This window comes from Priceomyces carsonii, assembly GCF_900007245.1.
Source record: "Priceomyces carsonii strain CBS4050 genome assembly, scaffold: Debaryomyces_carsonii_scaffold_6, whole genome shotgun sequence".
NCBI classification, from domain to species: domain Eukaryota; kingdom Fungi; phylum Ascomycota; class Pichiomycetes; order Serinales; family Debaryomycetaceae; genus Priceomyces; species Priceomyces carsonii.
The window spans coordinates 635,227-647,645 of NW_026946679.1; the positions used below are offsets into that span (position 1 = coordinate 635,227).

The window sequence follows — 12,419 nt, forward strand, 5'->3', positions numbered from 1 at the left end:
GTTTGTTAAGAGATCCTAGGCGATCACTCGTTGGGGTGCAAAGGACATATCAGCAGGGGAACGAAAAGAATATTCAGAAGTATCAGCCTTATGAAGTAATGAAATGCATGTAGTTAAAAACTGTAGATGCAAATTATCTGTATGCGTCGGAAGTACTCTTCCGGTCAACCAACACCTATTTCTTTAATTTTCTTGGTCTTAATATTACGGTGTCAAGCAATACTACAAATGTGGGCATATTTTTAATGACCATTGCTCCGACATGACCGATATTCTTGTTATTGGGAAGAATGGTTTTCCTTTGGATGAAATATTTATGACCCCCTACGTGCGTATCAACCTACAACCCCGGCAAGGAAGTCAGTCCACAGTCATTGAAGACCATCCATATGTCTGCGTGACAACCAGATGAATCTCGATGGATTATCGGTCAATTCCCGGACTCTGGTATCCCCTTGTGGAATATCTATTTGATCGCAGAAATTTTTGAGGAGAAAAACTCAGACACGACATACGCACGTGATCAAAACATTGAAGATTGACTGATTCTTTTACCTTACTTCAAGTAAGGTATCCAATGGTAAGTGTAAAAGGTCATCAATCATGGAGAGTTTAATAGAAGCAATTAAAGCTAATGATGTGGGTAAAGCCACAAGCCTACTTACCGAGCTGCGTAAGCTAGCAAATTCTCGCGATGATGACGACAGGACCCCATTACACTGGGCTGCTACGTTTAACCAGCCAGAGATGGCAAAACTCTTACTCTCTTTTGGGGCAGAGATTGAAGAAGATTCTAATGGATGGACTCCCATTCATATAGCTTGTTCTATGGGTAGTATAGATATGTTCAATATACTCAAGCAATCGCTGGTGGCGTCTGACTTGAATGCAACCACTGTCCAAGGAGTTACACCACTTGATTTGGCAGTGAGCAAGAACCACTACGACTTGGTCAAAGAGATGTTGCAAAATGGAGCCACCTGTCGAAATAAGAGTAAATACGGGCTCAATCTGTTGCATCGAGCTGCCAGTATAGGCTCAGAGCCATTGGTCAGACTTCTCATTCAAAATGGAGCTAGAGTTAATGTGACTGACAATGAAGGATGGACACCCTTACACCATGCCTTAGCAGAAGGATGTGGGGACGTCGCTCTAGTCTTGGTTGAACTAGGTGCTGACAAGAATATTGAAAATAATGATGGTAAAACAGCAGTCCAGGTAGCCGTGGATGAAAATGTCGCAAAGTGGTTCCAGCAGAGGTCGGGTTAGGTTGATCCGGGTTGCTTCCGCTTAATTACCGAGCAGGAGCTGCTTTCTAAATTAGAGAGTGAATATGAATGCGAGTCCTATTCTCATATAGCTTATGTGAGCAGCTTCGGTTTTTGTCTCATGGAGTAAAATTGAGCAAGATACTCAACAACATTGCCGAGCATGCACACTTAATGAAACTCGTTCCACGATAAGAATAATTTGGTCCAAACAGAGAAAGTCGGAGCCTAACTGAGAAAGTGCGGATCCATACTAATAATGTCCTCACCCCAACCGGCACAATTCATAACTTACGTGCGCATTAAAAAAATGGTTCTGCACAACGGGCTTAATGTGAGTGCTTCACTATGCACCGAAACTAATGTTCTCTGCGCACCCTTATTATTCTACAAATAATCAGGCATATTGACTTTCCACCTCCGGCATTCATCATGTAATTATTTCCAGTTTCTGTTAAATTGGCGGTTGATATATTGTATTCGACAATCCGACCTATGCGAATTCGATAGTCCCGGTTAGAGCATCCCACCGGCAAACTCGCAGCCGTTCATTCTCCCGAAAAAGCCGAAATCTAAACAGGTCTTCTTACTCTTTCTATATTGCTGTTTCAGCCGCTAAAATAAACATGACCTAGCCCAAAGGGGAAAGGGTCAAATGGTTCCAACTTCCGTACAGTATTGTAGAGAATTCTTTATAAACCCCCTAGAGCAAGCGAAAAGGTGAAAAAAATTAGCTTAGATAACGCTGCGAGAGTGAGTATGTAAAGCAATGAGTTGAAGCATAAGTATAGATGATATTGGTAGTAGTAGGGGATTGAAGTGTTTTGTTCACCTACCTCTAATAGAGGAATTGAATAGAACGCTGACAAATTTGATGATGAGTAATGAAGAGATGAGTAAGAAAGAAAGAGGGGGGTGGGCATACTTTTTGAAACTATCGAGCTTTAAGATAAAAGCTCATCTTTAAAGAGTCAAATCTTGTGCTCAATGGGTTCAATGCCTACCAGTCATACCCAATGGCTCATGCTTTGTTTTATTTTTTTTTTTTTTTTCATTTCGAAGAATTGAATAGGTGTGGCAAATGTGAAAGGGAAGATGGAAAAGGTGTCGATGAATTACTATTCATTAGCTTTAGCATATTTTACCCTTTTCACATTTCTCAATCATTCACTAATTGGAAAGAGATTCACATTCCTCTACTACCGTTTGCATATCCTTATGTTAAGCTTCATGAACTATGAAATTAAAACTAAATACTAACATAATTAGCTATTTCGTTATCCTATTTATTACTCGTTTAACTAGAAATGTTAGCTATTGGCGATAGTATTTTAAGATTAGTGAACTTTGTGTTCTTGGTGATTGCATTAGGTTTGACCGGTTCATTGGCTGCAACCACCATCAACCAACATAATCCACAAATTAATTTTGGTGTTTTTGCTGCAGCTTTTGGAATTTTGACCTCTTCACTTTATGGAATCTTGGCCTTTTTCATTGCTGCATTAGCATGGCCCGTGATCTTGGCTGTATTTGACTTCTTGAACTTTGTGTTCACCTTTGCTGCTGCAACCGCAATTGCTGCTGCTATTCGTTGCCACTCCTGTACCAACTCAAGTTACCTCAAGAACAACAACATCGCCCAGGGAAGTACTGGAAGATGTAGAAAAGCTCAGGCTTCGGTTGCTTTCTTGTACTTTTCCGTTTTCATCTTCATAGCCTCAGGTGTATTTTCATTCATCTCCGTCTTCAGAGGTGGTAGTGTGGTAAGATCCACTCCAAGAGTTGGTATTCCTACTATGTCACAAGTTTAAGCTTCCAAGATATAATACCCCTTACCTTGAAATGCTGTAACATCGAATTCGAGCATTGGTAGCGCATTGCATGCTTTTATATGCTCTTAGTGTTTCGCCTTTGATCGACGCTTCCTGGATTGTTGAGTATTTGTTTATAAGTTTCGACTTTCTTCTTCAAAAATCTGTTTTCTTGTCAACTGTTATAAATTGCAATTGTATCATTTTTATTTTGAATATATCTAATATAATATCCTAACTATTTACTTGATTTATTGTTTCCGGCGTTTCTTTTCTTTGTCGTATTGGTTCTTAGCAGCACCTTCAACAGTTGAAATAGAATTAACGATACTAGCCATCTTCTTGTGATAGTCAGAGTACATTTTCTTCTTTTCCCCAATTTGTTCTCTGGCAATGAATTTAGATTGATTTCGAATATCTTTCAAAGCAGATTTCTTCTCCTTCTTTATTTCATTCTTGATCTTGTTCAATTCTTGTCTTTCTCTATTAACATCGTATGATTTTTTATCAGGATTGAAATTTTCTTCAAATTTAGGCGCAAATGTAGCAATTGCCAAAGCTCTATGATGCTGCAATGTCAATGGCGTCCTATGGTTCGCAGCATTAGTCCTTAATTTGTCAAGTTTGGTCAATAGACTCGCAGGGGCAGTTGTGTACTTCATTAAATGCTTCAAAGGTGAAATAAAAGTATCTATGACCTCAACTAAAGAACTTTTATCTCTCCATAAATCTACCAATTTGTCTATTATTCGTAACGTTCTCCTAAGCAATTTCACTTTTATTTCAGAGCTATCGACTGAGAATAAATCGCCTATGCGAAGGTCATCTTCTATATCCCATTTTTCCTTTTTAGATAAATGCAATGCTGATTTTTTAAAGTTAGAATTTGAAAGATAAAGATCACTCATTTTCTCAGGTTCTGGAGTCAAAGTGAATAGGGACTTTTCTAGAAAACTAAGGACTTCTGGAATAAATCTTTTAGAATATCTTTGATAATTTAGTAGCAATTCACTTATATAGATACCTTGTCCTAGTCTAGGAATCGTTGCTTTCTCAGTCTGAAAGCTAGAAAGATATTTCGTCATAAGAAGGGTAGTAGGAGTCACTACCAAATGGTAATGATCAGATGTAGAGAATAGATATCCGATAATAGTAAAGAATACCAAATCTTCCTTTGCAAATTGTGAGGTGGTTGCTCTCGATTCCACTTCATTAATTATGTCTCTTGCTTTTTCAACCAAGCTCTTATTGTAGCTTTCAGAAGTTGTTTTTAAAATTTTAATTAATTGCTCAATCAATTCTGAATTAACACTAGGCTGACCAGACAAATGTAAGATGTATTCAAGTAGCACACCTACAAACAAATCCATTTTCTCCTTGTTGCCTGGAGCTAAGTGGGGCTTATGCGAATCCAAAAGTCTTTTGATACTATTAGCTTTATCGTCATCAACAACTGAAGAAAAGTAATCAAGTAACGCTTCCTGAGTTAGCGGCAAAGTGGGCAGTACAACTTTTTTAAACCTCGAATCGTCACTGATTTGCTCGCTATCAGTATCGTTACCAACTTCCTTTTCATCACCGCTTTTTGGAGAAGAGTTTATTTGTTCATTATCGTCCTCATCGCTACCTACCCAGAAATCTTCCAAGTCATCAGCTTCTGCCTCTCTGCTTTCCAATCCTTTCATCCTGTTTTCCCTGTCCGCTTCCAACTTCTTTTGACGATCTTCCCATTCTTTTGTTATTTCCTCGTCAGTCTTTGTCCTTTCACTTGGAACAGAACGTCTATCATATGCTAATTCTCTAACTTTGCTGTCGTAATCTATCTGTTCTTGAGTCTTGGAGGAAAACTTGGATGGCGGTTTGCCCACTTGGTTTATTTCTGTCATGACGTCTCCGAAGTCGTCATCCAAGTCGTCTATTTGAGCTTGAGTTTTTTGAAATTCAGCTTGTCTCTGCTGCTTGTAAAATTTTGATTTTGCAATGATCTCTTTCATTACTTCATTTTTACTCTTTTTACGAAGGGGCTCCTGATCACTAGCTACAACCCCCTCTCCCAAGCCTTCGTCATCATTAGGCAAATCTAGTTCTTCGCCCGCGTGAGTCAATGTGAATCCTCCGTCATCTTCATCGAACTCATCCTCATCGTCACTAGCTAATGAAAATGCGCTCTTTTTTGATGATGCTTGTCTTTCTCTCGTGAATCTCTCTAACATCCTTTCCTCGGGAGTGAGATCTTGATTCCTTTCACCAAAACGCCTATCAACTAATCCTCCTGCCGAATTTGCCTTGCTTTTTTCTGATTCGTATGCTGCTCTCATCGCCCTTTGTATTTCAGCTTTTGAGCGAGAAGTATCATTATGTTGTTTAGAACCAACTTTTACAAACTTTCCCCCTTGAATCGTAGTAACATCATGCTTTGTTCTATTCACACGCTGGTCAAACTGGTTGAATTCATTACGTATGTTCCCTATTATCTTATCTCTATCTTGACGTCTTGTCTCTGACGGGGTCTTAGATTTCTTATTTCTCTTTTTAATGTTAGTCTGCCCTATCAATCCATTCGATTTCAACGCAGCTTTGAGCTCCTTTAATTGAGATCCAGCCATGTCCGCTACAGTCTATTTCTAATGTGATAATGCAGTTTCTTTCGATTCTTATATACTAATGAGTCTGCCTCCGAGAATAAAAAAAAAAGACATCGAGCGGCTCAAATAAATATATGACACAAAAGTAGATATTTAAGAGAACTGATGTATTATACGCCCATATCTTGCTTATAGAATTGATTCAACATTCCTAGAACGCCAGATTTCCTTCCTTCCCTGATTGATTCTTCATCATTTTCATCAAACTTATAGTTGATATTATACGCAGACTCGCTGATGCTCTGATTTAAGTTGTTCAGATGTATAGGACTTGAAGAGCCAGCTCCTTGATATAATAATGACGGTGAAGGATCCAAGTTAGATTGCGCCATTCCTTTGGCATCATTCTGAGAAGCACCAGGCTGATATTGAGTAGATCGCCGCTTTTTATTTATTGATGGCGATGATGCACCGTTAGGTTGTCCCTTTCCATTTGCGCCTCCATATGACTCTAAAAAGTACATATATGATTTTATCATTTTCTCATCTTGATAATGGCTGAAGTATTCTTCTTCAGCGTCACTTGAATCTGTGTTTGATTCCGTATCAGTGAGCTTAGCTTTTTCTTTACGTTTGGACTTAACATTATCAAGAGGAATATCATCAGAGAGCCGTCTCTGGTTGTATTTCTTAGGCGATTTCTTCCGACGTCTTCTTTTATTGATGTCAAACATCATGTTTTTGTCCTTTTCTTCAAAATTGAACATAGCATAGTAACAAACATATCCAAGACCATCGACATGGATCGAGAACTCTCTAAAGAAATCGATAATTGCACCAGAACTATTCAGAATTTTAAACCAGAGAATAAAGGGAGTCAAAATGAGACTCAATATTTCATTAACAATAATGATTATTTTTAAGCTGAATAGTTCGCAAAATTCGTTCTTGACATCAACGGTATATAAGCGGTTATTCCAAGAACTTGGAAGATAATGGGTAAATTGTGAAACATATCGAAGGCTGGCCTCTGGGTCATAGAAGAAAGAAGATGAATTAGAATTTAGGTTCTCCGATGAGTTTGATGACGTGGAAACATTTATTGAATTGGAAGTTATTGCCCACAAAGTTCCAAACAAGCTAATGTAAAACAAGCTGGACTTATTTTCAGTTATTTCAAAAGACCAGAAGTTGTGCTCTTCGTCTTCTAACCATAATCCCATGATGACTAAAACTGCAGTTATTGCTCCTGCAATAAAGTTGATTAGTTTCATCATATTAGTAACGACGAAACCTCTTGGAAACTGATTAATATAAGTGTTGGCTGGACCAATTGATAAGTGCAACCTTTTAATAAAAAAATGTGGAAGCTCATTGAATTCTCTTAATTTCCATTCTGCCCAAGGAGTATATTGCCTCAACCCTAACAATGAAGAAGGATTTGACTTATATTCATTGAAATAACGAAAAAAATAAAGCAAGACATAATAAATGACAATGAATGGACATAAAAGCAAATTGATGATTGCAGCCATCTTGAATCTGGAGCTCAATTCTCGTGAAAGCTGATTTCTGTTGACATCCTTTAATATAAAGGAGTTGATTTGTCCTTGATGATTGAAAATGAAATTGTTAATACATAATTTTAAGTTCCATTCAAGGGTTCTTGTCAAGACTGATTTGCTTGAAAAAAAGGAATTTATCGATGAAGGTAAGAAAGGTAAGTTAATAGATAAATCAAAAATATCCTTGTTTACCAATGCAATCATATAATTTTCCTTTCGCATAATTCTGTTTGCAATATCGTGTGCATTCAATCTTACTTTAGATTTTAAATCATTAAGATAATGGGGAGGGATCTTTGTGTTAGTTGACGTCAAGCTATTGTAATCCTTCAACAACATCAATCTTTCCACAATTGTCGACCACGAAATGGTCATTAATTCATCGTCGCTCGAAATTCCGATCAAATATTTATAAAAGTTTCGAATTTCCTTCAATTTATAACTATAATCATAGTATAATTGAATGAGCCTCAATAGCACATAACATGAGAATCCAAACAATAGAAATTTGATTGAAAGAGGGATTTTCGTGCTTAAGAAATTAGGAATAATTAAGTCCTTCAAAGTAATCGGTTCATTGGAATTACTTGACCACTCATAAAGGAAAAAGTTATAGTTTATTCCCCATTTTAAAAATACTGTGAAGCCGAGAATGAATATCAATATTACAAGGTCAACAGAACTGCTAATGATTATATTCATTAACCCCTTTCCTCTATAATAATAATAAACATCACTAAGAAATTCATCCATATTGGTAATGTTGGCCCATAAATATAATGCCCTCTCCTTTGGTGGAATCACTATCCTTCTACGATTCTTTTGTTGGTAGATTGTTTGAATCGAGGGTTGATTGCTGTTCATAGGCTTTCGAAACAGCTGAGGTTCATTATACAAAGGAAGGGAGGAAGACCCTGTCTCATCATTTTGTAACTTATTCATGATGAACTTCTTAGCATGCTTCACTTTCGGAATACTAAAATGTAATTTCCTTTCTCGTTTCGGTAGCTCATTTAATGAAGTGAGCAAATCATCTGCCTCTCTATGGCTATCATAACTTTCTTCCGCACTATTTCCATCATTTTCACCAACATCACCATTATCGTCATAAGCTCTTCTATCCAAGTTTTCCCAATCAAGTTGGTCCTTTGTTGTATGATGTTGCGAAGTGTTCTTAAAAGACGCCATCGACGGCGACTGTGATGATGCCAGAGATAGATCCAGATCAGACTCGGAATCTAATAATGCATTTGTATTGGTATTTATTACCTTAGTTCCACCATTCCCTTCGGAGCCGCCAACATCTTTCAGATCGCTGTCATCATTAGACTCGTTATCTATATCAGGGTCATAATATTGATAATTATCTTGTATCTGATTGTACACAGAATGAAGGCCGAACACTCGAGACAAGAAGGTGTCACTATTATTATTGTCTTGTGACATCGTTGTGGCCAAATTGACTTTCCTGTAATCAGACGATAACTGAAGTAGCGCTTTGCCATGGACAAGCCTGTTACAATAATCAAACCAGAGTGTGTATCTTGTGACTATATACAGGTCCAAAAGATTTAGATAAAAATTAGCCAGCAGCTCTTAATACAGCAGAAAAACTTTATCAGCCATTTACGGCAATAGGGGCTCTGTTATCTACTAGTAAAGAGAAATATATGTCTCTGGAAGATACTTTAAAGAATCTAAATTATTTATTATATCATGAATGTTTTGATAATGCTAAATCATTGAAATGTTGAATAGATCTTCAACTCAAAGTTATACTTCCATTTCTATAATCCTCTTTCTCTTTTAGAATAATAATCTGTATAAACAGAGAACTTTTCCTTTATTTTAAATAATTTATACAAGATGTATATAGAACTAAACTATGGGTAGCTACAGGTTCCAGTTATGGAAAACATATTGCTTGAGAGACACTTTAAAGCGCGATTGAGCAAAGTATCGAGAGCGAAGGACATACCAGTAGTTTCAATCTGGTATTAGTGACATCCTTATAGTTCTGAGCTTGCGATATCTCAGTCTTTCAGTCCCTTTGTTTGGATGGTGACTTGCATTATTCGAGATCGAAGTCGCTGCTAATCGAACTACTCTGAAGCATCTGGAAGCCCCATTAGCCGCTATATTTACAATAAGGTGGGGGGATGGTTTTTGCTGGCTCTAGCTCCGGCAGAAAAGATTGAGATCAATATACGAAGTGACCCCGAGAGTTACTACTTTCTCCCCCGCTGGAGTCTTCGTATTTGTAAGAAATAAATTTAACCAACTGCACCCTACTAATAGTACCGTATCATCCTTCGCAGCCCCAAGTGTTATCACACTTATCACATACGGCGGTGAATGTTTTGCCGTCTAAGGGTCCCCTCCTTTCACATTCTATAAATTAATGAAGAAGTTCGTTTACTAGCTCTTCTCCGTCTCCGGTCGTTGCATGTACCCGCAGGACATGAAATAGGGCCGGCGCCTGGTTTAGGTTTCTCCGAATGATGCTCCCTTTAGGAGTTAAGTACAGTTGGGTTTTTATTGGAGTTGAATGTGAGCTTACGTAGTACAGACGCAATAGAAGCATTCTCTAGCCGCAATATAGGTTTGCTTGTTGGCTCATCCCAGGAGCAACTCACCCCGCCTCCTGTTTGACTTAGTGTCGGTAAAATTAACTAACTCGTAGTCCTTCCCACGTTACTGTCGTTCCCCCCTTACTCAATCTCCGCAAAGTTAGCAAGGTATGTTTTTGCGGGGGGCAGAAGAGAGCACAAAGCTTAATTCTATGCAATAGCGGCAGATTTTCAGGACTTGTCTGCAGAATGACATCGCCAGAAACAGATACTTTAGAGTATATGCAGACACGGCAGGAGACTTACGTATGCACCGCTGACTATACAGCCATGTCTGTGCAGCATCGATCCACCCACTTTGAGCTATAACCCACTGGAAAATCACCAAATGTTGGAGCTTTTGTAGAAAAGAAAAACATTGAAACTTTTCTCCTGATATATATAGATTAAAAGTTAAGGATTCGTTTTCTTTAGAATTAATTGACTTGTATTGTCTAGTTCATGAGAGTAACTAATTTCAAGTTCAAGAAGCAGTGGAGACTCTAGACATCACACAAGGTTGTACAAGCAAGTTATAGAGATTGCAGAGGGGAGTGAATTCATTTGCATTAAATTCTTCCCTTACAAGTCTTGATAGTTGACTAATAAAGGCACCATTCAACCTGTTTGTCGGGTACACCAGCCAATCATCGGGACCTGACGTCTTTGTATCTCGTTCGATGAAAGAAGCAAACTATGGAACAAAGACAGCGTCGGGAAATCCCAGAATATACATTTGCAAGAAGTGTGATAGAGCATTCACTCGAGAAGAGCACTTAACAAGACACACGCTTTCTACTCACAACAAGCTCAAGCCATTCACATGTGGCATATGCTCGAGGCCCTTCTCCAGAAGGGATTTGTTATTAAGGCATGCTAAAAATTTACATCAGGGATCCGAAATGGCAGTCAGTAGGATTAGAAAACTGAACAAGCGCCATAGCGATACCATGCCTCTGGATAAAGATATAAATGACGGTTCCACGTCTCTTTCCTTGCCTAGAAAGGACTCTGACAGTTCTAGTAGTAACGACGATCAGTCCGTTTCATCCATCGACAGCGATTATGACGATGATAAAAAAAGAATAAAAATCTCTGTAGATATGTTAGTTAGTTAAGGTTTTCTTAATTTGGTATTTTGGTTCTTCTTATACATTGATTGTCTTCTCACGCAAAATATTTGTAGATAATAAAAGCGAAGAAATTCATTCTTCAACGTTTACAATAGATATGCAACTTGGTTACCCAAGGTTTCAATACTTAGTCCCATATAATGAAGATTGGTATATAATTATAACATCAGAGAGCTTTCACTTTTATTTCAATAAGCAAGCAAAGAAATCGTACTGGCAGTTGCATGATATCTTTGAAGATTTCAAAGATATTGATAAAGATTCGTTTTTAAAGTCAATAGACTACGAATATATATCGTTACTCGTGGCAAGATGCAATGGGTTAAAAGGTATCGATGGCTACTATTTGAAATCGAAGGTCTCTGATGTAGCCAAAGACAAAGATTTACACCCTCTAAATGATGAAGATAAGAGTGAGAATGAAGACCAAACCATAGATATCAAAGGGCATACGGCAAGTGAAGTTGATGAGACTGAAAAAGACGGAGAATCAAGTGATAATGATGGCCGAGAAGACTATTCAGGGCATCAAGAAAAAGAAAGTGAAAGTGATTTGAGAGAAGAGCATAATTCAGAGGTCTCTGGAGGCATTATAGCTGGTTATTCAAGTGACGAAGATGGCTCAGATGAAAGACTGATCTCTGATGCACATGGATCAGAGGAGGAAAATGACTTGAACTTGCTGATATCAGATGAAGACCAAGGAAATCTTGATCTTGCATTATCCGACGACGAAGAAGCCGATCAGAAAAAACAGGAATTTTTTAGTCTTCTTGAGCTTTTTAAAGATCGAATATCTATATTTGACACCTGGGAGCTCATTGAGGAGGATAATATCGATGACTTTGTTAAGCACCCTGAGTTCTTTAACGTCAGCGAGACAAAGCAGAGGGCAAATTTCTTTAATGAATGGTGCAAGAGTCAACAAATTACAAATCAAGAAAGTCCCGATATATTCCCTACGGATGTTGTATTATACTTGAGAATTCTACAGCTTCAAAAGAACGATGTCAGAAAGCTCTTTTTTAAGGAATTTTCTGACAAGTACTCGTCACTTCTAGCTCCAATTCAATTGTCACATAATGAGCTTGAGAAGTTCTTCAGAACTTTTAAGGTGATGATACTGGATTTTTCAAAGTATGAACGAGAGAGAAAGAAATCTTCGAATTACGATTCAAGTATGAACCTTAAGAAGCAAAAGTTGGATGAGTTTCTACTTGAGAACTCCGACAAATTTAGGAATAGTACCATAATTGAAGCTTCAAGCTCTAGCGCATTTGAAAATTGGGTCAATTTGGCAAATAAAATGAAAATCTCCAAGGAAATAATAGAGAATCCTATCAACTTTATTGTCGGTGATGACAAGCGGTTTCAGTCCTACGTAGGAATTATTCAGAAGGTAAATAGATAAATCATATAATGTATAGCTCATCTCAATAGATCCGGTA

General features: G+C 37.8%; 6 protein-coding genes across 6 annotated transcripts; 4 read left to right on the forward strand and 2 right to left on the reverse strand.

The window, feature by feature from the left end:
* Positions 1 to 603: 603 nt before the first annotated feature.
* On the forward strand, positions 604 to 1,269 carry PRCAT00005379001 (uncharacterized protein; the record flags this gene model as incomplete). The annotated part of the gene is made up of 1 exon (XM_062955449.1): positions 604 to 1,269. One exon carries the CDS (start codon positions 604 to 606, stop codon positions 1,267 to 1,269), a length of 666 nt encoding a protein of 221 aa, XP_062812051.1.
* Positions 1,270 to 2,575: 1,306 nt separating this feature from the next.
* Positions 2,576 to 3,079, forward strand: NCE102 (Nce102p; the record flags this gene model as incomplete). Its single annotated transcript, XM_062955450.1, has 1 exon — positions 2,576 to 3,079. One exon carries the CDS (start codon positions 2,576 to 2,578, stop codon positions 3,077 to 3,079), a length of 504 nt encoding a protein of 167 aa, XP_062812052.1.
* Positions 3,080 to 3,330: 251 nt separating this feature from the next.
* Positions 3,331 to 5,685, reverse strand: NOP14 (snoRNA-binding rRNA-processing protein; the record flags this gene model as incomplete). The annotated part of the gene is made up of 1 exon (XM_062955451.1): positions 3,331 to 5,685. One exon carries the CDS (start codon positions 5,683 to 5,685, stop codon positions 3,331 to 3,333), a length of 2,355 nt encoding a protein of 784 aa, XP_062812053.1.
* A 149-nt stretch (positions 5,686 to 5,834) lies between these two features.
* ATG9 (autophagy protein) lies at positions 5,835 to 8,675 on the reverse strand (the record flags this gene model as incomplete). The annotated part of the gene is made up of 1 exon (XM_062955452.1): positions 5,835 to 8,675. The coding sequence occupies one exon, from the start codon at positions 8,673 to 8,675 to the stop codon at positions 5,835 to 5,837; it is 2,841 nt and encodes a 946-aa protein (XP_062812054.1).
* Positions 8,676 to 10,518: 1,843 nt separating this feature from the next.
* On the forward strand, positions 10,519 to 10,956 carry TRY4 (Try4p; the record flags this gene model as incomplete). Its single annotated transcript, XM_062955453.1, has 1 exon — positions 10,519 to 10,956. The coding sequence occupies one exon, from the start codon at positions 10,519 to 10,521 to the stop codon at positions 10,954 to 10,956; it is 438 nt and encodes a 145-aa protein (XP_062812055.1).
* A 112-nt stretch (positions 10,957 to 11,068) lies between these two features.
* On the forward strand, positions 11,069 to 12,382 carry PRCAT00005384001 (uncharacterized protein; the record flags this gene model as incomplete). Its single annotated transcript, XM_062955456.1, has 1 exon — positions 11,069 to 12,382. The coding sequence occupies one exon, from the start codon at positions 11,069 to 11,071 to the stop codon at positions 12,380 to 12,382; it is 1,314 nt and encodes a 437-aa protein (XP_062812056.1).
* Between the last annotated feature and the right edge of the window lie 37 nt (positions 12,383 to 12,419).